Raw genomic sequence first — 26842 nt, forward strand, 5'->3', positions numbered from 1 at the left:
AAATAAAGCCACTATACACATTCATGTAAATCTTTGTATGGATATATGCTTTCTTTTCTCTTGGGAAAATAGCTAAGAGTGGAATGGCTGGGTCATAGGGTTGGTATATGTTTAACTTAAAAAAAAAAGCCAAATGGTTTTTCCAAAGTGGACATACCATTTTATATTCTCATCAGCAGTGTGTGAGAGTTCTAGCTCTTCTACATCATGGCCAACACTTGTAATGGTGAATTTTAAATTCTAGCCATTCTAGTGAGTGTATAATGATATTTCATTATGGTTTTAATTTATGTTTTCCTAATGGCTCAAGATGTTGAACACTTTTGCAGATGTTTATTTGCCAGCTATGTATATTATGTATGTTTTCTTTAATTGTCTATTCAAATCTTTTGCCAACTTTTGCATGGGTTGTTGTTTTGCTTATAACTGACTTTTGAGAGTTTTTATATGTTCTGGATCCAAGACTTCTATAAGACACATGATTTTAAAATATTTTTCTTTCTATCTATGGCTACTCCTTTCACTCTCTTAACAGTATCTTTAAAGAATAGAAATATTAACTTTAAGTCCAATTTATTATTTTTTATGGATTGTACTTCTGATAGCACATCTAAGAAATCTTTATCTAAACCAAGGTCACAAAGATTATCTCCCATGTTTTCTTCGAAAAATTTAATACTTTCAGATCAAAGATCTATTTTGAGTAAATTTTTGTATATGACACAGGATATGGACTGAAATACAGTGTGTTTGGGTTTTTTTTCATATGGATAGCCAATCGTTCCAACACCATTTAATGATACGACTATCTTTTCTTGCTAAATTGTCCTGCACATTTGTAAAAAATAAGTTGTCCATATATGTATAGGTTTATTGCTGAACTCTCTATTCTGTTCCACTAATATATTTTCCTAATTTTGTGCCAGTACTACACAATCTTGATTACTGTAGTTTTATAATAATTTTTGAAATCAGATAATATAAGTTCTCTACCTTTGTTCTACTTTTCAATGATGTTTTCACTTTTTCAGGTCCCTGCATTTCCATATGAATTTTAGAATCAGCTTGCATTTCTACCATAAAAAAGTCTGATAGGATTTTGATTAAGATTGCATTAAATCTATATATCAATTTGTGGGTAAATGACATCTTAACAATATTGAGTCTTCTGACCCACGAACTCTCTGTCCTTTAATTTCTTTAGTTTCTCTCAACAATGTTTCGTAGTTTTCAGTGTGCATGTCTTTCATATCTTTTGTCAGAATTATCTCTTTCAATTTTTTATGTTGTTGTAAATGGAAACTTTTATTTCAATTTCCAGTTGTTTGTTGATAATATGTAGGACAATTGATTTTCGTCTATTGCTCCTGTATTCTACAAACTTGCTAAATTCACTTATTCTAAACCCACAACGGAATAGGGATATTGTATTGGATTTCCTACATGTGATCTATCATATCATCTCAAATTAAAACAGTTTTGCTTCTTCTTGCCCAATCAGGATGCCTTTTATTTCTTTTTATGGCCTGATTGCACTGCGTAGAATCTCCAGCATGATGTTAAATAGAAAGGAAAAGCATTCCGTTTTCACCAGAGTGTGATGGTATTGTAGGAATTTGTATTTGCCCTTTATCAGAATGAGGAAGTTCCCTTCTATTCCTCATTTGCTGAGAATTTTTATCAGGAATGAATGTTAGATTGTGACAAATACTTCTCCTGCATCTATTGAGACAGTCATATGACTTTTCTTTTTGAGTTTATTGATACGGCAAATTACAGTGACTAATTTTCAAATGTTAAACCAACCTGGAATTCCTGGGATAAACCCCACTTACTTACAATGTATTATCTTTTTTATTTATTGTTGGCTTGATTCACTAAGATTTTGTTTAGAATTTTTGCAGGTACGTTTATAAAGGATATTGTTTTGTAGTTTTCTTCTATAATGTCTTTCTTTGGTTTTGATATCAAAGAAGAATTTGTATAATACTGATATTATTTGTTTCTTAAATTTGGTAGAATTCACCAGTGAAATTATTTGGGCCTGGAGTTTTCTTTGTGGGAAGGTTTTTAACTACAAATTCAGTTTCTTTAATAAATATAAGGCTAGTCAGTCCATCTGTTTCTTCTGCATAAACTTTAGTAGTTTGTGTCATTCAAGGCATTTGACCATTGTTTCTAAGTTATTGAATTTATTGGCATAAAGATGTTTATAATGTTCCTTTATTATCCTTTTAATATCTGTAGAATATGTTGTGATTTCACCTCCCACTCTTTATGCTATCATTGTCATATTTATTTTACTTATATGTGTTATAAACCCCATAATGCATTTTTATTATTATTTCATCATTTTCATTTAAAAAGCAGTCATCTTTTAAAGAGATTTAAATTTTAAAAAGTTGTATATTTACCATATAGCTATCATTTACAGTGCTCTTCATTCCCTTGTGTAGATCTACATTTCCATCTGGTATCACTTTCCTTCTGTTCATAAGATTTTCTTTAACATTTTTTGGAATGTAGTTTGGCTCATGATAAATTCTTTCATCTCTTGTATGTCTAAAAATGTCTATGATTTTTTTAAATTTAGATGTAATTCAGATATCATAAAATTCACTCTTTAAAGGTGTATAATTCAGTAGCTTTTAGTATATTCACAAAGTTGTGCAACTATCACCACTATTTAACTCCAGAATATTTCATCAGTCCCCATAAATCCATACCTGTTAATAGTCACTCCTCATTCTTCCCTCCCCCCAGACCCTGATAACCATTAATCTACTTTCTGTCTCTATGTCCTTAATTTTTGAAAGATATTTTTATTGAGTAAAATATTCTAGGTTGACAGGTTTTTGGTTTTGTTTTTTTACATTTCTTTAAAGATATTTTCCCACTGTCATCTCATATTATTTTCGACAAGAAAACTAAAGTTTTCCTTATATGTGCCCCTCTGTGAGGTAGCTTTTTCCCTGGCTGCTTTTAAGATTTTTCTCTTTGTTATTGTTTTTGAGCAATTTGATTATGATGTGTTTTGGTGTATTTTTCTTCATAGTTCTTGTTTTGAAGGTCCATTGAGCATCTTGGATCTGTGGGTTTATGGTTTTCACGAAATTTGAAAAAATTTTGGCCATTGTTTCTTCAAACATTGTTGAGCTCCCCTTGTTCCCCTTCTACCTCATCTGGGTCTCCAATTGCATGTGTATTAGGCTTGAAGTTGCCTTATAGCTCTTTATTTTTTCTTTTTCAAATTCACTTTTTTCTCTGTATTTCATTGGAGACTTTCTAGTGTTGGGTCTTCACTAATCATTTTCTTTTTTCTTTTTTTTTTTTTTTTTTTTGCGGTATGCGGGCCTCTCACTGTTGTGGCCTCTCCCGTTGCGGAGCACAGGCTCCGGACGCGCAGGCTCAGTGGCCATGGCTCACGGGCCCAGCCGTTCCGCGGCACGTGGGATCTTCCCGAACCGGGGCACGAACCCATATCCCCTGCATCGGCAGGCGGACTCTCAACCACTGCGCCACCAGGGGAGCCCTTCACGAATCATTTTCTAAGTAATGTCTAATCTGCAACAAATCACATCCAGTGTGTTTTTCATCCTGGACATTGTAGTTTTCATCTCCGTAAGTTCAGTTTGGATGGTTTTCTATCCTCATGTCTCTACTTGACTTTCTGAACATATGGAATACAGTTATAATAGCTGTTTTAATTTAGTTGACTGCTTATTCTAACAGCTGTGTCAGTTCTGGTTCATTTTTGATTGATTTTTCTCCTCATTATGGGACATATTTTCCTGCTGCTTTGCATGTCTGGCAATCTATGGGTGCCAGGCATTGTTAATTTCACCTTGTTGGGAGGTGGATTTTTTAAAAAATCAATGTTTTAAGGCAGTTGTAAGTTTACAACAAAACTGAGAGAGAGAGAGACTTCTCACATATTCCCCTGTCCCCATACATGCATAGCTTCTCCCATTTTCAACATCACTCACCAAAATCGTACACTTACCAAGGATGAACCTACATTGACACATCATGATAACCCAAAGTCCAAAGTTTACCTTAGGGTACACTCTTTTTAAAAAATATTTATTTATTTATTTATTTATTTATTCTAGCTGCACCAGGTCTTAGTTGCGGCACACAGGATCTTTCGTCCGGCATGAGGACTTCTTAGTTGTAGCATGCAGACTCAATTGCGGCATGCGGGATCTAGTTCTCCGACCAGGGATCGAACCCTGGCACCCTGCATTGGGAGCAATGGAGTCTTACCCACTGGACCACCAGGGAAGTCCCAGGGTTCACTCTTGATGTTGAACGTTCTATGGGTTTGGATAAAAGTATAATGGCATTATATCAGGCATTATAATGTCAGGCAGAGTATTTTCACTGCCCAACAAATCCTCTGTGCTCTGCTTATTCAACTCCCTCCCCAACCCCTTCCCACAGGTGGACATTTTTTTTTTTTTTTTTTTTTTTTTTTTGCGGTACGCGGGCCTCTCACTGTTGTGGCCTCCCCCATTGCGGAGCGCAGGCTCAGTGGCCATGGCTCACGAGACCAGCCGCTCCGCGGCATGTGGGATCTTCCCGGACCGGGGCACGAACCCGTGTCCCCTGCATCGGCAGGCGGACTCTCAACCACTGCGCCACCAGAGAAGCCCCACAGGTGGACATTTTTGATCCTTACAGATATTCTTGAGATTTGTTCTGGAATGCAGTTACGTTACTTGGAAACAATTAATACTTTTGGGTTTTGCTTTCATGACTTGTCAGGTAGGACCAGACCAGTGCTCAGTCTGGAGTTAATTATTCCCCTCTTGAGGCAACACACTTCTCTGCAAGCTCCCCAGTGACCTGGCAGTCTTCCAGCCTGTGTGAATGCCAGTCACTCTTACCTCTAACCTTTATGGGTGATTCTTTACCTAGCTTTGCATAGTTTCCTCACACACATGTGCTGATCAGTACTCAAAGGGCACACTCTAAAAATCTTCAGAGCGGTCTCTCTGTGAAGCTCTCCCTCCTTGATACTCTGTCCTGCAAACTCTATCCTCTTTGGTCTTCAGTGCTTTGAGCCTGATCTCCTCAATGCAGGGAGATCACTGGTCTCTGCCTGGGCTCCTCCTCCCTGTGTCATTGCCTTGAAACTCTCTGTACACAGCAAATTGAGACAAGGAGTAGTCCATACACATACAAATGTATTACTAAATGTTTAAGCATATATGGGTGGTTCAGAGGTATGGACTTAGCCTAGGATGGAGGTTGAGGAAGGGGATTGTCAGCATGGGCTTAGGCAGCTGCTTGTGGCTTAATGGATGACACTGGGCTTCAGCTAGTCTCAGTAGAGGAATATGCTCAGTAGAGCATATTCCAGGACAGGGAGCAGCTTCCAAAGAGATTTTTCTCCTAAAGTGAGTGCTATCAGTAGCCAACATGCCAGAGGCAGGAGAATTAGCAAGACATGGATCTGAGGTTGCTTCATGGAGAGGGAAAGAGCTGCAGATTTAAGAATGTTCTGAATTGGACAGATAGAGAACAGAGGAAAGGTATTTCAAGGAATGTTTGAAGAAATTCTGAAGTGTAAGGAAAAGTAAAGGTGAGTGGAAAGAGGAGGTCAGCTATGGGAGACATTCCACAGAAGGCTCTGTGGAATATGGATGTTGCATTTGGCATGGCCCATGAAAGAGAAAGAAAAGCCAATGATGACTCTGATATTCAGAATTTTGTTCACCCCTGGGGAAGCCTTTGGGGATAGCTCTCCATGGCTCTCTAGTTTAGGACACTGCTGACCACCTGTGGTAGCTAAGCAAAGAGCAGGCATAGTAGGGACGGGACACACTCAGTTCACAAAGGGCTGACTTGCAAACCTATACCTTAAAATGACTGTAAACACTAACCATATATCCCCATTTGAGAATATCCCCCCGCAAAAGACATCTCAGAGTCGCATGCATATGTGACCAATGCTAACAATCCCCAGGTTATTAAATTTGGGTGAAAAAATTCCCCATCGTCTTTGTCTTTGACTTCATCAGTGCCAATTGTCTACGTGGAGCACCTCTAGATCCTTCTCTCTTCTGTTTGCTTGCAGTAGAATAGCATATAACATCCAGCTGAAAGTTTGGGGAAGAAAATAAAGATGTTTCATACTGAGATGGATTCTTCTCAGAGCTAGGGACGAGTTGGGTTTTCCATATACACTTGGAAGCTCCCTTTTTCTTCAACAACAGCAATAGCTGGAATTCATAGTACGCTTGCTGTGTAGCAGACAGTCCCCTACATGCTTTTCATAGATTATTAATTTACATTCATACAAACCTTGTGAAATTGACACAAATGTTCCCTATGTTCCAGATGATGACCTGAGGCACAGAGAGATTAAGTAATCTGTGCTTCCCCAGAGGCAAAGCCCAAGACAAACACTTTGGGGTGAGTAGTTTAATTGGGAAAATGATCCTAGGGGCAGGAGTGAGGGAGGAAGGGAGTGAAATGGGAAGGAAAGGAAACCAACACAAGGATGTGTATTGAGTTGACCAGCATTACAGAGACTGGTTGCTTGATTCCATGGGATCTTCTGAGAATTTTCCAGCCAAGGAAGACAGAAGACAACTTTGCACATCAGCTACCTCCAGCCCCATTCCATTAGTCAGCATTTGCCCCCATAGTACATAAAGTGCTGTACTTCCAAGCTGCACATGAGTGAGAGCTGAGAGGAGTCCTGTAGCCATACCACGAGGCGTGTCAGAAAAGCCCCGGGACTGAAATCAAGAGGCATGTAGCTTAGATGCTATCAGGCTACACCATCTAGACTTGCGTAGAACTGGTCATTTCATCAACGGCCAGAATAAGAGGTGAGGCTGAGAGCTTCTGAAACGCACAAGAGGTATTTTGCTCAAGGTTCCACCACTAGTGTTTGGTGGAACGTGGCAGAGCTGAGACATGAATGCAAGGCCCTCTGAGAGCTCTTGCCAGGAACATGGCATCCTTGGTATGTTTCACTTTTGCTGTTGCTGGGGAGACTGAGGGCGGGAGAGGATAGGGGAAGAGGTGGGCAGTGGTGTGGCTTTAATTATTTTGTAGTGTAGTACATCTTATGGTCCCTGCTAGGCATTGCACCTTGAGTTGTCATAGTAGCAAAATTTGCAAGACTCACACAAATCTACTGCAGGACCCAGAGTCCCCTGGGAGAGGGTCAGACACCTGCACCTGCAAAACCGCCTGGAGTGGGAGGCCGGACAGCAAGCGACGAGGTAGTGTGGGGACTTTTACTGTGACAGATGACTTTTTCCCACACACCCTTCATGGTTAGGCTGCTCCCCATTTGGTCCTTTTAATACACAGGAGTTTTCTAAGTAAGCCCAGGGTCCCATGCTGTCTTCCACTTCAATTGTTCATGAACCATTACATGATTTCCTGTAAAATATTCTTCTGGCTTCCCGTTGATCATTATCTCCTGTTATCTATTTTGTTTTAAACAGTTGTAACTTTTTACAGCAGCATGGCTTTGAACTCGGATAGATGTCGGTTTGAATCCCAGCTCCAAGGCTTACTAGCTTTGTGACTCTGGCAAGTTACTTCCCTGATCATAAAGTAAAAGCACATCTTGTTTTAAAACCTGAAAAGAGCCCCAGGCTTTGTTGGCTGTCAAAGTTCTTATCAAAGCACAGATTATGCTCGGTTCATAGGATTTGGCTCTGCTAAACACAAGGAAGTTTCTGGAGCAAATAATGCAGAATCATTACTCTCTTACATTTATTCAACAAGGGTCTGAACCAGGCATCGTTCTAGGTGTTGGAGATAAGAGCAGTGAACAAGTCAGGCAACAGCCTTACCCTTAAGGAGTTTACATTCTAGTTGTGGGGTGTCAGACAACACACAAGTAAATGATTAATTAAAGTAAGCTCTATGGAAAAAAGAAAACAGGACACTATATTAGAAAGTGACTTTGGGAAGAGACAGGGCAGGAAGAAAGTTACTTTAGCCAGGCTAGTTAGGAAAGGCTTCTCTGAGGAGGTGACACTTGAGCTAAGCCATGAAGAATGAGTCTGAGCCAGCCATATGTAGTCACTTATTGCTGCATAAGAAATTACCTCAAAACTTAGCAGCTTAAAACAACAAACATTTATTACTTCATGGTTTCTGTGGGTCAGTGATCCAGGCATGGCTTGGCTGGATGTCTCTGGCTCAGGGTCTCCCACAGGTTAAAATCCAGGTATTAGCTGGGCCTGCAGTCAACTCAAGGTTCTTCTGGGGGAGAATCAGATTACAACCTGACCCACGTGGTTGTTGGAAGGCCTCCTTGCTGTCTGTTGGCCTGAGACATCAGTTCCTCACCATGAGGGCCTTTCCACAGTGTACCACACAGTAGGCAGCTGACTTCCCTCAACGTGAGCCAGAGAATGAGAGAGAGCGAGTGTACCCCAAATGAGGACCACCTTCCTTTTGTAACCCATCACCTGTACCCCATTTTATTTGCTAAAAACATGTCACTAAATCCAAACCATGTTCTAGAGGAGGGGATAACACAAAGGTGTGAATACCAAGAGGCAGGGATGATTGGGGCCACCTTAGAGGTTTCCTGCCATATCATGCAAAGAGCTGGGAAAGTGTTCAAGGAGAAGAAAGAAAATGCAAAGGTCCTGAGTGCGAGAAACCCTAATTATGTTTCAGGAAGCGAGAGGAAGCTGAGGGAGGTAGAATGTACTGAATAGAGTTAAAAAGCGACGGTAGGAGATGAGATAGTCAGAAGGCAGACCATGCAGGGTCCAAAAAGAAGTTTTGATTTTATTCTAAGTACAGTGGGGATCCAATGAAGGGTTTTTAAGCAAGGGAGTCAAGGATGTAATCCAAGCACTTGACGTTTTCCAGAGCTCTATGATGGATGGAGTCCCACCGGGACTTGATAGAGCAAGTGTGGTGGGTGAAGGAAAATAACTTCTGGGCTCAAAAAATCTTAATGGCGCCCAAATGCTTATTCATCTAAGTATAAAGACCTCAGAGTCCTATAAAATATTCCCCTTATCTCCCACCACTCCCCTAACCTTCAGTCAAAGTGAAGTTCCCCAAGCATGTACTATATTTTCTTGTCTCTGAGCTTATGCTGTTTCCTCTGCTTGAAGGACCATCCCACCATCTCCACCTGTCAAACTTGAACACTTCTTTCAAGACCCTTCTTAAGTCCCACCTCCTATGTGAAGCCGTTCTCAATTCTCCCCTTCCTTGAACCCTTCTTTTTCTTTGTCTAATCTACTTTTTGATTTTACCTTGTCTTTCCTAGTATCAGTAGTTCATATCTAGATTGTAAGTTCCTTGAGATCAGGCACTCTACTTTCCTTATTTTTGGAACTTTATTTTTGGACTTGAGCATATATAATCCCTGTTCAACAAATATTTGTCAACTTGAATTAAACTGGAACTATCAATAGATGATTACAGCAACTTTGGTTGGCTGTGAGGGTTTCCTGAGAAATAATAGTTTCCCTTTGGTTGACACTAAGCTATAATTTTCCTACCACAATTCACAAGCTATAAACATTATGTTCTTTGACCATAATGGAATTAAATTAGATATTAATAACAGAATATTCTCAGAAAAGTCTCCAAATATTTGGAAACTAAAAAAACACACTTCTAAATAATACATGGGTAAAAAAATAAATTAAAAGGGTAATTAAAACTTATTTTGAACTGATAAAAATAAAACAAATCAGAATTTGTAGGATACTCCTAAGGCAATTTTGAGGGAGAAATTTGTAACATCAGACACCTATATTAGAAGAATTCAAATCAATGATCTTAACACTCTAGAAAAGTAAAAGCAAATTAAACCCAAAATAAGCAAAGGAAGCAAATAAGAAAGATCAAAGTATAAATCAATAAAATAGAAACAGGAAAACAATAGAGAAATCAATGAAAGCAAAAGATGCCTCTCTGAGAAAATCAATAAGTTGACAAAATTCTTGCCAGACTTATTCAGGAAAAAAGAATATATAAATGAAAAATATTAAGAATGAGAGAGGTGTTATCACTTCAGATTCTACATATATATTCTTTATATATTTATTTATTTCATTTATTTATTTGTTTATTTATCGGCTGCGTTGTGTCTTCTTTGCTGCACGCAGGCTTTCTCTAGTTGTGGCGAAAGAGTGCATTTTTTTAAATTAATTAATTATTTATTTTTAGCTGTGTTGGGTGTTCGTTGCTGTGCGCAGGCTTTTCTCTAGTTGCCGCGACAGGAGGCTACTCTTTGTTGCCATGCGCGGGCTTCTCATTATGATGGCTTCTCTTGTTGTGGAGCACAGGCTCTAGGCGCGCAGGCTTCAGTAGTGTGGCTTGCGGGCTCTAGAGCGCAGGCTCAGTAGTTGTGGCACATGAGCTTAGTTGCTCCACGGCATGTGGGATCTTCCTGGACCAGGGCTCAAACCCGTGTCCCCTGCACTGGCAGGTGGATTCTTAACCACTGCACCACCAGGGAAGCCTCAGATTCTACATATATTTAAAAGACAATTAGGAATTATTATGAACAACTTTATGCTAATAAATATGACAACTTAGACGAAATAGACAATTTCCTTTAAAAACACAAATTACCAAAGCTCACTCAAGAAGAAATAAATAATCTAAAGAGCAATATATCTATTTAGGAAAGTGGCATAATTCAAAACTCTCCTCCAAAGAAACTCTAGGCTGAGATGACTTCATGGGTGAATTCTATTAGACATTTAAAGAAGAAATAATACCAATTCTATACAAACACTTCCAAAAATATCAGTGAAGAGAACAGCTCTCAGCCCATTCTAAGAGGTCAGGATTATCTTTAAAATGAAACAAGACAAAGGCATTACACTATAGACCAAAATCCCTCATGAACAAAAATTCTATACAAAACGTTAGCAAATTGAATTCAATAATACATTAAAAGTATAAAACATCATATTGATATGATCAAATGAGGTATATCCTGGAACCAAGACTTAGAAGGTCCATTTAACATTTAAAAATCAATCAATATATCAGTACTGCAACAGGACTTCCCTGGTGATCCAGTGGCTAAGACTCCAGGCTCCCAATGCAGGGGGCACAGGTTCCATCCCTGGTGGGGGAAGATCCTGCATGCTGCATGGCTCAGCTAAAAAAAAAAAAAAGTCAAGGGGCTTCCCTGGTGGCACAGTGGTAGAGAGTCCGCCTGCCGATGCAGGGGACACAGGTTTGTGCCCCGGTCCGGAAAGGTCCCACGTGCTGCGGAGTGGCTGGGCCCGTGAGCCATGGCCGCTGAGCCTGCGCGTCCGGAGCCTGTGCTCCGCAATGGGAGAGGCCACAACAGTGAGAGGCCTGCATACCACAAAAAAAAAAAAAAAAAGTCAAAAAATATATATACTTCAACATACAAACTAAATATAAAAATCATAAGCTTATCTAAACAAAACCCAACATTCATTTCTTTTTTTTTTTTTTTGCGGTATGCGGGCCTCTCCCGTTGCAGAGCACAGGCTCCGGACGCGCAGGCTCAGCGGCCATGGCTCACGGGCCCAGCTGCTCCGCGGCATATGGGATCCTCCCGGACCGGGGCGCGAACCCGCGTCCCCTGCATCGGCAGGCGGACTCCCAACCACTGCGCCACCAGGGAAGCCCTCATTTCTGATAAATACTCTCAGTAAGCTAAAATTAGAAGGGAACTTCCTCAGTTTCATAAAGATCATCTAAAGAAGCCTACAGCTACCATTATACTTAATGATGAAAACCTAAATACTTCCCTCTTAAGGTCAGGAACCAGGTAAGAATGTCTGCTGTTATCACTTTAATTCAAAACTTGGAGTAGTTCTAGCCAGTGCAATCAGACAAGAAAGAGAAATAAAAGGTACGCAAATTGAAAAGGAGGAATTCAAACTGTTTTTTTTTTTCAGATGACATAATCACCTATGTACAAAATATGGTGGAATCTTTTTTTAAAGCTATTAGAACTAATAATTGAGACCAGTAAGGTTGCAGGATACAAGTTCAGTTATACAAAAATCAATTGTAGTTCTCTGTAGTAGCAACAAATAATCAGAAATTTGAATATAAAAACATTACTATATACAATAACATAAAAGAGCAATACTTAGCGATAAACTTAACAAAAGAAGTAAAAGATCTGTACACTAAAACTACAAAATATTGCTGAAAGAAATTAAAGAAGACCTAAATAAATGGAAATATATACCTTGTTCATGGATCTGAAGTCTCAGTATCATAAAGATGTCAACTGTCCTTGAATTAATCTATAAACTCAATGCAATTAAAATCAAACTCCCAGCAGAATTTTTTGTAGAAATTGACAGGCTGATGCTAAAACTTTTATGGAACTGCAAAGAATCTAGAATAGCCAAGCCACTCTGAAAAAGACATACAAATTTCAAGGTATAACACTGCCTGATTTCAGTAATTATTATAAAGCTACACTAATGAAGACAGTGTGGTATTAGCATAAAGATAGAAAAATAAATCAATGGAACAAAATAGTAAGTCCAGAAATAAACTCATACATATATCTGGACAACTGGTTTTTGACAAAGGCACAATGCAGTGGAGAATAAATAGTCTTTTCAACAAATTCTGCTTGAATAATTGTATATACATATAAAAAAAAAGAACTTAGATCCATAACTCACACCCATATGCAAAATTTAACTCATATGCAAAATTTAACTCAAAATAGGTCATAGACCTAAATGTAAAAGCATAGATCTGGGTTTCCCTGGTGGCGCAGTGGTTGAGAGTCCGCCTGCCAATGCAGGGGACACGTGTTCGTGCCCCGGTCCGGGAAGATCCCACACGCCGTGGAGTGGCTAGGCCCGTGAGCCATGGCCGCTGAGCCTGCGCATCCAGAGCCTGTGCTCCACAACGGGAAAGGCCACAACAGTGAGAGGCCCGCGTACCGCAAAAAAAAAAAAAGCACAGATCTATAAAACTATTAGAAGAAAACAGGAGTAAATCTTTTTGACCTTGGGTTAGGCAAGGGTTTCTCAGATAAAACATCAAAAACACAATTCATAAAAGAACAAATTGATTAATTGGGCTTAGTTAAAATTTAAAATTTCTACTCTTTAAAAGACACTCTTAAGAAAATGAAAAGACAAGACACACACTGTGAAAAATCTTTGCAAAATATATATCTGATTGCAGAATATATACTCTCAAAATACAAAAATAAGATAACAAACAAACCAATAAAAACTGACTAAAAGATTTGAACAGACAAGTTAAGGTACAGAGATGGCAAATAAACATAAGAAAAGATGTTCAACATCGTTGTCATTAGGAAATGCGAATTAAAACCACAATGATGGGGGGAAGTGGTAGGGGGCGGGTGGTGGTGGTGGGATGGATTGGGAGATTGGGACTGACATATATACACTAATAGGTATAAAATAGATAACTATTAAGAACCTGCTGTACAAAAAATAAATAAATAAAATAAAATTTTAAAATTCAAAAAAAAAATCCCACAATGAGATGACACTACTTAGCTATTAGAATAAATAAAATTAAAAAGACTTGTCATACCAAGTGTTGATGAAGATGTGGAGAAACTAAAACTCTTGTGAACTTATGGTGACAATGTCAATATTACAACCAAGCAATTTGGCAGTTTCTTAAGATGTTGAACATACAATGACCATATGATCCACCCAATTCACTCCTAAGTATTTACTCAAGAGAAAAATTAATTTGTGACCATATAAAGACTTGTACACAAATGTTTACAGAAGCTTTATTTGTAATAGCCCCAAACTGGAAACACCTCAACGGTCCATCAGCAGGTAAATGGATAAACAGACCATGGCATATCCATAGAATGGATTACTACTCAGCAATAAAAAGGACTGAACCACTGCTACATATAATGACATGGATGAATCTTAAAATTATCATGCAGAGTGAAAGAAGCCAGCCAAAAAAGAGTACATACTATATGATTAAAGTGTGGAAAATTCAAAACTAATCTATAGTGACAGAAAGGAGATTGATGACTGCTTGGAGATAGGGGACAAGGAGGTGTGGGAGGGAGCGATTAGAAAAGCACAAGTGAAAACTTTTAGAGGTGACAGATATCTTCACTATCTTGATTGTAGTGATGATTACACATGTAAAAATGGTACACTTTAAACATATGTAGTTTATTATAAACTTTATATATAAACTTTAGTAAACTTTATTTACATATAAACTTAATCTCTATAATTGACATACAGTAAACTATATATAAAACTTTTTTTAACTTGGGCCCAGAAGTGAAAATGTCACTTCCTGTCATATTTCATTGGCCAGTGAAAGTCATATGACCTCACCTAACTCCAAGGGGTCAGAAAAGAACATTCTTACCACATGCCTGAAAGGAGAGAGAATATTTGTGTATAATTCTAAAAAGTACCATACTCAGCAGTAAGCATGCTGATTGTTTATAAATGGAACACTTGTCCCAGTTGTTATATAATAGAATTCACATTCATTATAATTCATTCACATTCAACCACCAAACAACAGTGGACTTAGCAGCTCTTACTCAGAAGACCTGCAAAGATACAGCTATTCTGCTTACAATGGTGAAGAACATACAAAGTCAAATTAGCCATGTAACCCAGAATTCTTCCTACTAATTTTGAAATTAGTGCTTCCTAGAATCTAGGAAAATGTGAACAACCACTTGGTCTAGCTTCTGTCTCCTAGCCAATTAAGTTTAAGGTGGATCATAGAAGAGAGATGGTGGGTCAGAGATTCCATAATGACAAATTCCTTCTCCTGCATTTATTCTCTTCATCGTCAGGAAATTGTTCATATCCAACTAAAAAAAAGTTTTTTAAATTTAAACTAATTTCCTTTTGTTTTCTTCTTTTCAGTCAAAAATATTAAAACAAAAGCTCTATGTCATAGAAAAAGGTTAGCACCTTAATATACAAAAACATTTGCATATCAGTATTTAACTTTTTTTTAGCAACATGGCAGATTGTATTAATACAGCCCCCATCTCACACCTAACAGGCTTTCTTTCTGAAAAACACATAGAAATACTGTCTGCTATATTATTTTCTGTACGTTTTAAATGCATTTTAAAGTATTTCTGATTATTTAAAAGAAAAACAGGGAATTCCCTGGCAGTACAGTGGTTAGGACTCCACGCTTTCACTGCCGAAGGCGCATATTTAATCCCTGGTCAGGGAAGTAAGATCCTGCATGCAGCGTGGCACGGCCAAAAACATACACATACACACACACAAATATATATATGAGCAATAAACTTACAAGATGAGAAAGAAGTAATTTATTATTCCAAGAAGCAATTTAAATCAAAACAGCAATGAGATGCCATTTCAGATGTAAAATTGGCAAATATTTTTAAAAATGAAAATGCCCAATATGTTCAAACCTGTATTTACAGTAGGATAATCAACTGGTACAAACTTGTTCGTTGTGTGAGAATAGTGGGATTGTGCATAGTTTAGATTTTCTTCTTTTTGATAATACCTGTTTTCTATAATAAATATGTACTACTTTTATAACAAAATACTCACTTTTTTTTTTTTTTTTTTTGCGGTACGCGGGCCTCTCAATGTTGTGGCCTCTCCCGTTGTGGAGCACAGGCTCTGGACGCGCAGGCTCAGCGGCCATGGCTCACGGGCCCAGCCGCTCCGCGGCATGTGGGATCTTCCCGGACCGGGGCACGATCCCGCGTCCCCTGCATCGGCAGGCGGACCCTTAACCACTGCGCCACCAGGGAAGCCCCCAAAATACTCACTTTTAATTGAAAGCAATATTGCTATTTTAAAGTTCTCTCTTATCCTTCTCTTCTCCATGCTCTCCAGCTCCAACTTCTTTTATCTTTCCTATTTTCATTCTGAAATCAAATTTACCAAGGTTTTCAGGATGTTCTTCATTTTCTCTATGTCCTTAATTCAGTTGCACTTAGTTTTTGAGTTATCCCATCAAAACAGGTTTGAGTTTTTGAAAAAGGCTTTTCTGCTTTCTTCTTTAAATAATCAACTTATATTTGCATTGCATTTCACCTAAAGCATTCATTAGCCAGATTGACATTTTAAAAATGTTCCTATTATCCATGTTCTTTGTCCAAAAAATAGATTTATTACATACCTTCTACGTACTCTGGTACCATCCCTGTGTGTCATAGCAGAGATGTATGGGTATCATGTACATGGGTAAATACATATCTGTATGTACGTCCATTTGTACATAACATATTCCAGTCACTGGGCTTAGTGCCTTATCAGCTTTACTTCATTAAACCCTCATAACAATCTCATGAGATCATTGTTTTATTTCTGTTTTAGGAATAAGGCTTAGAGAGGGGCTGTAATATGCCAGAGAATAGCTGATAAGGGTAGGAGCTAAGCCTTGCAGACGGTGTCCAGGAAGGTTTACGTACAGAAATAAAACCATCTATAGCAGACTATGCATGCCACAAATGTGATAAAAAATAAAGAATTTTCTGGACCTTCACTGATTTCAATAATTCTATCGCACACAGCTGGCTTCATGGGTGTGTCAACAAAGTAGATGCTCAAGACCCCAGGTTCAGAGGGATCCTGCGGCTGCTTGGAGTTTGATGCTCTGCAGTTGCCATCTTGAAATTCTAAATAATCTTTTCTTTGGCTTTGTGTTTTATAAGTGAGGTCTGATGAACACTGGAGCATGTGCCGAGGCGTTGGAGCCTTCAGCTACGTGCAGTCTGCCTGCGGTCAGCTCCCCGCCTCCTGGCAGCTGGCCCTCCATTGCCTGGTGCCCAGGGCCCCTGCCCAGTCTCTCCGTCTCCACGACTGCCCTTCCCACTGGGGGGCATTTCCATGTTCTGCTGCCTCCCTCAGTGGGGCCCTGGGCTCAGGTCTGCAGAGGGTTGGGGGACAAGTCGCTGAGATCATGCCTCTTGCCCACCCCTAATCCAGGTATGAGCATGTCCTGGTGCTGAGTTGCAGTCCTTTCAGGACCCACCATCTGCTGCTGGTGGCGGCGGGGAAGGGGGGGGGGTGGAGTCTGCCAATGGAGGGGGGTGTCCAGAGGAGGTCCAAATGCCTGTGAGGACCTGCACTTACCCTGTGAATGTCCCCTGCCCAAGGGAGAGTTACATTAAATTGCAAATTAAAAACCACTGTAATAGGTCAAGAGAGCGAGGGGGAAAGAAAGGAAAAGCTTTATATAGTACCCCTCATGGCACTTTTTTCCTGCTTTTTGAACAAAGGGCTTGCATTTTCATTTTGTCCTGGGTGGGAAAACTCTGCAGCAATGCCAGCTGTCCCATGGTCTGACCACGTGTCATTGTAGCTTCAGGTGATCAGAGAAGGGAACAGTTTACTCCAAGAGGAAAGGTGACTTATTATTTGCTTATTCCACACTTATTTACCTTTGTCGTCAAAGTGTTTGTACAGAGTCCTCCTGCTTGCTGTTCCTGGTGTTGGAAGATGAGGGCACCAGTGACTGCTAGCCTCTGGCTGGCCCGGGGAGAAGGGCTGTGTATTAAATGGACAGCAACATGCAAAGCAGAGCTGCCCTGCCAGGGTGCATTCCTCTCAGCTTTGTTGAAAGTCATGTTCTGTAGGTATGTCTCCGGTGAAAAGAGGTTCCTCCTTTTTTTTTTTTTTTTTGCGGTACGCGGGCCTCTCACTGCTGTGGCCTCTCCCGTTGCGGAGCACAGGCTCCGGACGCGCAGGCTCAGCGGCCATGGCTCACGGGCCCAGCCGCTCCGCGGCATGTGGGATCTTCCCAGACCGGGGCACGAACCCGTGTCCCCTGCATCGGCAGACGGACTCTCAACCACTGCGCCACCAGGGAAGCCCGAGGTTCCTCCTTTTGAAGATTCCGGCTTGAGTGCCAAACAGGTCTCTGCATATCGCTTCAGGACGTTGCTTATTCCTGCAGATAAGGGCCTAGTGCACTGGAAAACGCAACGCGGTACGAACGCTATGGTCATAGTCAGTCAACAGGGTCCTCTCCACAGAGAAAGGACTGGACGGGCAGTTCTCACAATCACAGCAGGGACTGTTCCTGGAGAAGGCACTCAGGCAAGTCTGATTTTCTCACAGGAAAAAAATTAAAATGTAATTAGGTAGCTCCATGCCTAGGGCTTGATCTTAACTCTTCTCTCTCTCTCATTTTTTTATAATTAATTTATTTTTGGCTGCGTTGGGTCTTTGTTGCTGCACACGGACTTTCTCTAGTTGTGGCGAGCGGAGGCTACTCTTCGTTGTGGCACACAGGCTTCTCATTGCAGTGGCTTCTCTTGTTGCGGAGCATGGGCTCTAGGCACGTGGGCTTCAGTAGTTGTGGCACATGGGCTCAGTAGTTGTGGCTCGCGGGCTCTAGAGCACAGGCTCAGTAGCTGTGGCGCACAAGCTTATTTGCTTCACGGCATGTGGGATCTTCCGGACCAGGGCTCGAACCTGTCTCTCCTGCATTGGAGATGGATTCTTAACCACTGCGCCACCAGGGAGGTCCCAACTGTTCTCTTTTAATGATCATAAATGCCATATTCAGATCAGCTATAAATACCTCATTGTACACTGTCCAATAGTAAGCTTTCAAAATGCAAACCTATTAGTCTGGTAATAAGGAAATAGATCCTATAAATTTTAAGTTAAATTTGTTTAATTGTTTAGAAGATTCCTTAGGTAGGGGGCTTGTGCAGGGATGGGAAGTATGGGAGGAGAGGGTCCAGAAAGGGCAGAGGATCTATGGGAAGAGAGGGGAGAAGCCAGGGGGACAGTAGGTTTCAGGGGGTGGATGTATGCACTGCCTGGCATCACCTCACAACAGTATGTATCTGGCAAAGTGATCCCAGGAGAAATTGCTGGAGGGTGAGCTGCTCTACCCATATCATCCTTTTTATTATTAGTTACTCATGAAGTGAACATTTATGTCCCTGAAATAAGAAATCTCAAATACATTTACGCACAGGAGATAGACTTAAAATTGCCCCCTTACCTGCCTCAAATCTGTGCTTAGCTGGGTATATCAACCAGACATACGATGATAAACACCCAGTCTATCTACTCAATCTACCCATAGCACTTAGATTTCTAGCCTTTTTTTTTTTAACCATTTCTAGCCATTTTTACCATTTTTTTTACCAAAATGTGTTCTCGATAATGGAGTTAGAGAACAAAGTGAGGAAAATGGGGTTATTTCCTTTGTCTTTATCTGCCCCTCTCCTTGCCCCCCACCAGCAGGCAAAGTAGCAAATGTTGGGATTCGTTTTCCCATGCTCCCTGTCTACCATTCTGAGGTCCCTGCCAGCCCCACTTTTGTTCCTCTGGCTTGTGGAATTGATTGTGTCTTGGAGGCAGAGAGCTCTATGGGCAAAAAAGAGAGGCAGAAGAGAAGAACAAATCCCAGGGGCCCCAAGGTAAAGGTCTCAGGCTGTTCTCTGGGCCCACCCCTCTCCCTGGCCACCCAATCTAGAGAGGGCTCAAGGCTGTTTATGAGGGCCAGGTCTAGAAGGGGTGCACATCACTTCCTCTTGACTCCCACTGGCCAGAATTCAGTCACTTACCCAATCTACCTGCAAGAAAGACTGCAAGCTGGTCTGCCTAGACTCCTGGAAAGAGGCAGTGGTGCGGTGGATCTGTGGTACCACCTCTGCCATGTTAAACAGCTGGTGCCAGAGAACCTAGGAAAAGTCCAGAAATTGGAAACACAGCACTTTGGAAGCCCAGGGTGTTGGGCGGGGCTGAAAACTAGAGGATTTGCTAAAAGTTTCATAAGATATAGTTGAACCTGGTGCAACCAGGCACTTTCCCCGCTCCCAGCCCAGAGGAAGATGTGACATTTACCTTCTGAAGTGAACAAAGAGGCTCTGGACTTGAAAACATGGACATAGCTCTGTGAGGGAGGTGAGGAACGTCATGGGAAACTGTAGTATGAAGTTCAAGCCTAATGGCTGAGACTTGATATTCCCCAGCCTCCTCCCACCCAGTCCCTTGATGCTGACAGTGAAACCTGTACTTTCCAGGCAGGATTCCTCTCTGACAAAAACAAACAGCCCAAGAAAAAAGACTTACACATCCTTCTAGTGAAATGGCCGGGCCCCGATCTTGAGTCACCCTAAGTGAGCCCCAGTCACTCTCAGAGAACTTCCAATGAGCTTTTTAGTACCTCACATTTATGAACTTACGAACAAGGAGAGAGTCAAGAATTACCAAGTAGTTAAGGTGAGCTTCTAACGTGAAAGATGAAGTCCAAAACAAACAAATAGAAAATGAACCCTGACCCAAAGAGCAAAAGAAACCTTAGGGGGGAAGCCACTATCTTCAGAGAGATACGAGAATGTATTGCATACACAAAACAAAAAGCACAGGGTGCTACAGAAAAGGCACATCCCTGTGACAAGAAAGAGCCTTTGAAAATTAAAAAAATGATATACAAAGTTAAGAATTCACTAGAAGGGGTGAAAGATAAATTTGAAGAAATCTCTGGAAAAGTAGAACAAAAAGCAAAGAGAGGAAAATTGGAGAAAGAAGAGAAAAAATTATAGGATTGATTTAGGAGTTTCAATATCTCACTAGTAGGAGATCCACAAAAGTGAGAAAATGGACAGAGAAATTATTGAAAAGTTTCCCAGCTGAAGGTCACGAGTTGCCATATTGAAACTGAGCACTGAACACAATGAAGGAAAGGAGACCTGCACTAAAACACATCATCATAAAAGTTCAGAACACCAAGGATGAAAAGAAGAGTCAAATTACAGAGAGAACGGTCCAGTCACAACAGAAGCCATAAGACAGTGGTTCAATGCCTTCAAAATTCTGAGGGGAAATGATTTCCAATTTAGAAGTCTCTACTTGGCCAGACTATCATTCAAATAGGAAGAGTAACTGCAACTAACTCCTAAGTGGTTTAAGAAAAAATATACACATATTCAAAATAAAGACATGATGAAGCAAGTACAGCAAAAATGTTAACAACTGGTGAATTGGTGAAGGGTATTAAGGAGGTTTTGGTAATAGACTTCCAAGTCTTTTAAGTTTGGGGGAAAAAAAAAGAATAAGAGTAGAATAAAGGAATTTTTAGGTGTGTAAGGTCTCCAAAGTTCACTTTCTTACTAAATCACTGTAGTTGTGTTCCATGCAAACAAGGGAGTGAAATAACAAAGTGTAACCAGGATCAAAAAACCAGAATCGGTCTTCCCTGGTGGCGCAGTGGTTGAGAGTCCGCCTGCCGATGCAGGGGACGCGGGTTCGTGCCCTGGTCCGGGAAGATCCCACATGCCGCGGAGCGGCTGGGCCCGTGAGCCATGGCCGCTGAGCCTGCGCGTCCGGAGCTTGTGCTCCGCAACGGGAGAGGCCACAACAGCGAGAGGCCCGCGTACCGCAAAAAAAAAAAAAAAAAAAAAAACAGGATCCAACATGGAAGAGAAGTGAAGGGTAGTCCTGGAATGACTACATAGCTATTACAATAGCTATGTAATTGGTCTGCAGGGTAACAAGTCTAGCCTAGAGCAGGAGGACCAAGGACAGGTTTATTTCCAATAAAACATGGAATTGATAGATTAGCCATCTGAGTAATTTGATAGTTCAGACAGAGAGTTTGGGAATGAATAAGTGGACAGCGCCCTAGAAAATAGAACAAACCAAAATTTGAGTTAATTATTCACTCCAGGAAAAATGAACAATTGCACAAGAAAGGAAATATAAATGATGTGGTTCAGTCATGAACAAGATTTATATGGACACATTAATATAAAAGTGAATATGTAATATAATCACGTTGGGAACAAGGGGCGAGAAATGGTGTGTGAATGAAGGGTATCAAAGAGATCATTCCTCATCTTCCATGGTAAGAAATCAATAGATAATGTATAAAATGGAAAAATCAAGAAGAGCAGTAAAAACCTATTATTAAGAAATACAGAAGTAAACATGAGAAAAATACTTAATAGAATTGAAGGCAGTTGCCTCTGAGGAATGGGAATCAGAGTGGGTAGGGACAAGCAGAGGATCTGTTTTTTTGTTTGTTTGTTTGTTTGTTTGTTTTTGCGGTACGCGGGCCTCTCACTGCTGTGGCCCCTCCCGTTGCGGAGCACAGGCTCCGGACGCGCAAGCTCAGCGGCCATGTCTCACGGGCCCAGCCGCTCCGCGGCATGTGGGATCTTCCCAGACCCGGGCACGATCCCGTGTCCCCTGCATCGGCAGGCAGACTCTCAACCACTGCGCCACCAGGGAAGCCCAGGATCTGTTTTTTATAAGTAGGGTTTGTCTGGGACAGTCCCAATTTATCCTAGATAGTCTGGCATAATTTTGTTACCATTGCCCCTTCCACTCTCAAAATTGTCCCAATTTTGAAGCCTTGGAGTGTTACTTGATATGGGTAAATACTTTAATAAAAATAAGAAGGGAGGGATCTTTGGACCCTAAGTTAAATAACCTTGTTTCATCCAGCTCAACCAAAGGCATTGACTTTCTTTTCCTCTAAAATTAATTCTTTATTTTAAATTAAATACAAGCAGTATGTTTGTTTCAAAGCACTTTTTACATTCACTACCTCATTTAATCTTTACAACAGCTTCATGAGGTAAGCAGCCTTTCTCATTTTATAGGTGATAAAAATGAGGTTCACAGCGGTCTTGTGACTTCTTAACAAGGTGACACAGCTAGTAGATACTAGTCTACACTGGACCAGCCCCTCCAATTATGGGTCCCATGCTCTTGCCACAATATCAAATGATAAGGCATTTAAATCATCCCACAAATGAACGGAATCTGAGATTCTGAACCCAGATTAGCAGCCTAGCTGTTAGAAAAACAGATTATGAAAAACGATAAATATTTCAAACATCCTTTTGTCATCCTGGTCTTGGAACAGAAATTCTAATTAATCTGCCCAGTTAGGCATAGTGGAAACTGAAATCATCCTCATAGGAGGACAGCCCACACCTCCCTTAGAGTCCTGGAGGATGAATCCCTGCTGCTAAACCTCAAGACGAGGGAAGCAGTTCTAGTGGGGGGTTTGTTTGTTTGTTTTTTAATATTTATTTACTTATGTATTTATTTTGGCTGTACTGGGTCTTAGCTGCTGCACGTGGGATCTTTAGTTGCAGCATGCTGACTCTTAGTTGTGGCATGCATGCGGGATCTAGTTCCCCGACCAGGGATCAAACCTGGGCCCCCTGCATTGGGAGCACGGAGTCTTACCCACTGGACCACCAGGGAAGTCCCTGTTTTATGTTTTAAAACACAATTTTAAATTACAAAAATAATGTATGATTACTTCAGAAAAAGAATAGAGATAAAGCACAAGAGAAAAAAATTAAATCATCTAAATCCCATCACATAAAGATGCATACAGTTATCTTTCTTTTTAGTAGCTGCCTAATAGTTCACCTGGGTTTTCCCTTTTTTTCTCTCTTTTTCTATTATTAACTTTACAATAATAACAAAACTCTGCACATGCATCTTTGTGCACACATTCTATCCTTTCCTCAGGATAAGTTCCCTGAAGTGAGATCACTGTGCCAAAGAGCATATATTTCAGGGGGCCTTCTAACTCGCGCTGTAAATTGCTCTCCTGAAAGGTTGTACATTCCCATCAATAGAGGATGTAAATGTCCATATCCCTATTTCCCACCAACCCTGCGTGTTCTTTTATCAGTGCTGTTATCTTTCCTAAGTGTTTTAACCTTGAGGAACAAATCCAGGGTGTTGAGGATGGGAGGCAGTTAAGACAAACAAGAAATGTCCAAAGTGTTCTTTAGTAACTCCTTTCCAGTCCCTTCTATAATCTAATATTTTTCCAGTTTGAAACTCTGGCCTGGCTGGTTCCATCCTCAGCCACCCCAATTTTCCCCACCTGCCCCTCTTGCAGTCTTTCCTCTCCAGTGAGTACATTTCTTTGAGGTGAAGGACATCACTTTATATGTCTAGGTTTGAACAGCAATATCACCCAGTAACAGCATCACTGTGACATGCCCAAGGATTCTGAAATTTCAGAACCAAGCGTTTTAGAATGTTTAATACATCCTCCCACGTTGATCTGCCAGCCCTGGAAACAAAGCCACATTGACGCTAGTTAAGACACACACGCAGAGGCCAAGAGCCGGTTGTACATTCCTACACCTCCTCCTCTGATTCTTTCTCCCTCGTCCCTGGGCCCATCCCCGCTAAATAATCCTCCACTAGCTGGACACTGAAATGCCTTTGTTTGCTTTATTCTAAAAGGGTGCCACTCTGAGGCTACATTCTCACGGTCCATTCTTTGCTTTCCATTCCTCATTTGTTCCAAGCGTGAGGATCACACCCATATTCTTGCTACAACTTTCACCCCTAGTTCAGGACATTTGACAGCTTTGCACAATAGCTAACGTTTCCTTGTAATTTCTGGGTCTTCTTCTTCCTCATCAAGGGGTCTGGTAGAAGCCAGCCTTGTTTATTTTATGTATGCAATCCCCTTCTCCCTCAAGATTGGCACAGAGATCGACAGGAAGAGTATGCTCTACCGGGGTTAAATAAATACAGAACCGCGTACTGCGTGCTCACCCACGTTACTCAATTTATGTAAGTTCCTCTTGCTGGCGGTGCCCCACTCAGCGAGGGTAATGAAAGAAAACGCACGGAAAATTTGCACTGGGACATATCCACACTCAACAACCTTTGCCCTGGGAACTCAGCATTTCGATACCTGGCTTATAACGCCCCTGAGACTGAAACTGCGACGGGTGAGGAGGGGGTGTGGTGAGGCCTTTGTAACGGGCAGGGACGGGTGAGCCTAGTTCTGCCTCCCCCTTTGACCAAATCTTCAACACAGAAATGCGCAAACTACTACATTCTCACCTAGAGATGGAAAATCATTGTTTTCTGGGTTTCGCCTTCTACCATCTCAAATCAACTGCGCCAAAATTTTCCCAGTTAACCGGGACCTGGCATACACGTACTCTTATTTTTACTTATTTTAAGAGGATGATTAACTGCCCCATTTTTACCAAAAAACACACAAAGCGACACAGTCCTAACTGCAACCCTCAGACGAAATCACTTACTAAACATCTGCAGGGCAAAAGGAAAGAGAGAGGAGGAGACACTGGAGAGGCAACTTCGGGAGCGCAGAAGAGACCGCGTCGAGGCTGCGGCTCCGCGCCGCTCTCCCGCCCCCAGGCTTGGGCGCCCCCTTCCTTCCCCTTCCCCTCTCCTCCCCACCGCCGCCCGGCGGGCGCTCCCCTTGTGGCCCCGCCCGAGGCCCCGCCCCGCAGCCGACGTCAGTTGTTATGTCTCGATTTGGGCCGTGGCCGCCGAGGATCCTCTAGTCCAGAGGCGACGGCAGCGGCCTCGCGTGGGGGAGGGGGCGTCGGGGACGGCGGCCGGAACCCGCGCCGCCCATCCGAGCGGGGCGAGCGCTGCGTGACCAGGAGGCAGCCAGAGAGCCGCCCCGGGGAGACGTCTCGGGCCTATTTTTGCGTTTTTTCTCCGGGACCGTCGCCTCGCGCGCCCCATTTCGCTCTGCAGAGACTGCGACGCCCCCTCCTGGGCCGGGCCGCGGTGCCCGCCAGCCTGAAAGGCGCCGCCCGCCGGCCTGAGCGAACCTGCACTCGCCGCCGCCGTTCCCCGCCGCGCTTCTCGTGGAGCCTTCGCGGCCGGCGGGGCCTGGGGCCTGGGCGCCGGGCGCGGCGCTGCAGCGGCCGGTCCTCCCCGCGCTGGGCCCCGGGCCTGGCCCCGCCGAGCACCGCACCCTCCTGACTGCCGCCGCGGGAGGCCGGCCTCAGCCCGGCCGACTCCAACAGCCTCCCGGGACCGCCGCCCCTCTGGCCCCAGCCTGCAGCCCGGCCCCCTCTTCCTTTGTGAATCTGAATGATTTTTTTGGCCTCCCCCCTCCTCCGTTGAGATTACGGTGCTAGAAGGCCGACCCCGCCACATCCCAGTGCCCCCCGCCGGCGGAATCGGCCCTCATCTTGTTCTTACCCGCGGGGTCTCCCCGCGCCTCTCTCCTTTCGGGGTTTAATGGGTGGACTTTTAAATTTTTTCCCCCTTTATTTTTCTCGCCTCCTGACTGGAAGGCCCCGCGCGAGGCTCTGCGCCTCTGCCCCTCCTGGTCTGTTCCTCACCCCCGCACAGTCCACCTGCCTCCCGCCGGGGATGGCCCCGCAGTGACGGCGGCGGGCGCCGTACCCCACGCCAGGCTGGTGCCCTCGCCCACACTCCCCCAGTCTCCCCTCCTCTCCTCCGTGTTCTGAGCTCTCTGAAAAGAGCGAAGACGCAGGGGAAGATGTGGCTGAAGCTTTTTTTCTTGCTCCTCTATTTTCTGGTCCTGTTCGTCCTGGCCAGGTTTTTTGAGGCCATTGTGTGGTACGAAACTGGCATCTTTGCCACCCAGCTGGTGGATCCGGTGGCGCTGAGCTTCAAGAAGCTGAAGACCATTCTGGAGTGCCGGGGACTGGGGTACTCGGGGTTGCCCGAGAAGAAGGATGTCCGGGAACTGGTGGAAAAGTCAGGCGAGTATCGGCTCCCCGAGGGTCCCCTCCACTCGGAGGAGGGGACGACCCGTACTTCCTCGTACCTGGTGGTCCCCCAGAATGAGGCGGTACCTGGAAGGGTTAAGCAGACTACTTCCAGAGCTACCCGGGTTTCCTTTGTCCAGGTTTTCTACCAAAAAAAAAGTAAATCCCAGTTTTTGGAAGGGGCCTGGGCTGGAATTATTTGTAGGGGTGTTGGTGTGTCTTCCTAAGGTTATTTTAAAATAACAGTTTAAAGTGCAGCTTCTTAGTGTTGTTTACTAAATTGAGTGTTTTTCTCAAATTTCGGAAATGTCAACCAGTTACAAACAAATTGGAAAGCATTATTTGTCAGTTGAAATTCATAAGTATACAAGAAAAACCCCA

The 26842-nt window shown here is 42.3% G+C and overlaps 1 protein-coding gene across 3 annotated transcripts in view; it reads left to right on the forward strand.

The window, feature by feature from the left end:
• Positions 1-6345: 6345 nt before the first annotated feature.
• Positions 6346-26842, forward strand: part of RNF103 (ring finger protein 103) — a 42541-nt gene continuing 22044 nt past the window's right edge. The window contains exon 1 of one of the 3 annotated variants that reach the window (XM_027129113.1): positions 6346-6420. Coding sequence is in view for 2 of the 3 variants with exons in the window: in XM_027129114.1 (XP_026984915.1) it covers positions 26230-26455 (226 nt within the window). In the remaining variant the exon portion in view is untranslated. Of the gene's footprint in view, positions 6421-25314; positions 26456-26842 lie in introns of those variants that run through there. The other 2 variants (XM_027129114.1, XM_027129110.1) reach the window with 2 other exon arrangements.

Source organism: Aethalodelphis obliquidens, unplaced genomic scaffold (assembly GCF_003676395.1).
Source record: "Aethalodelphis obliquidens isolate GAN/ISIS:26980383/991018 unplaced genomic scaffold, ASM367639v1 scaffold35, whole genome shotgun sequence".
NCBI lineage: Eukaryota > Metazoa > Chordata > Mammalia > Artiodactyla > Delphinidae > Aethalodelphis > Aethalodelphis obliquidens.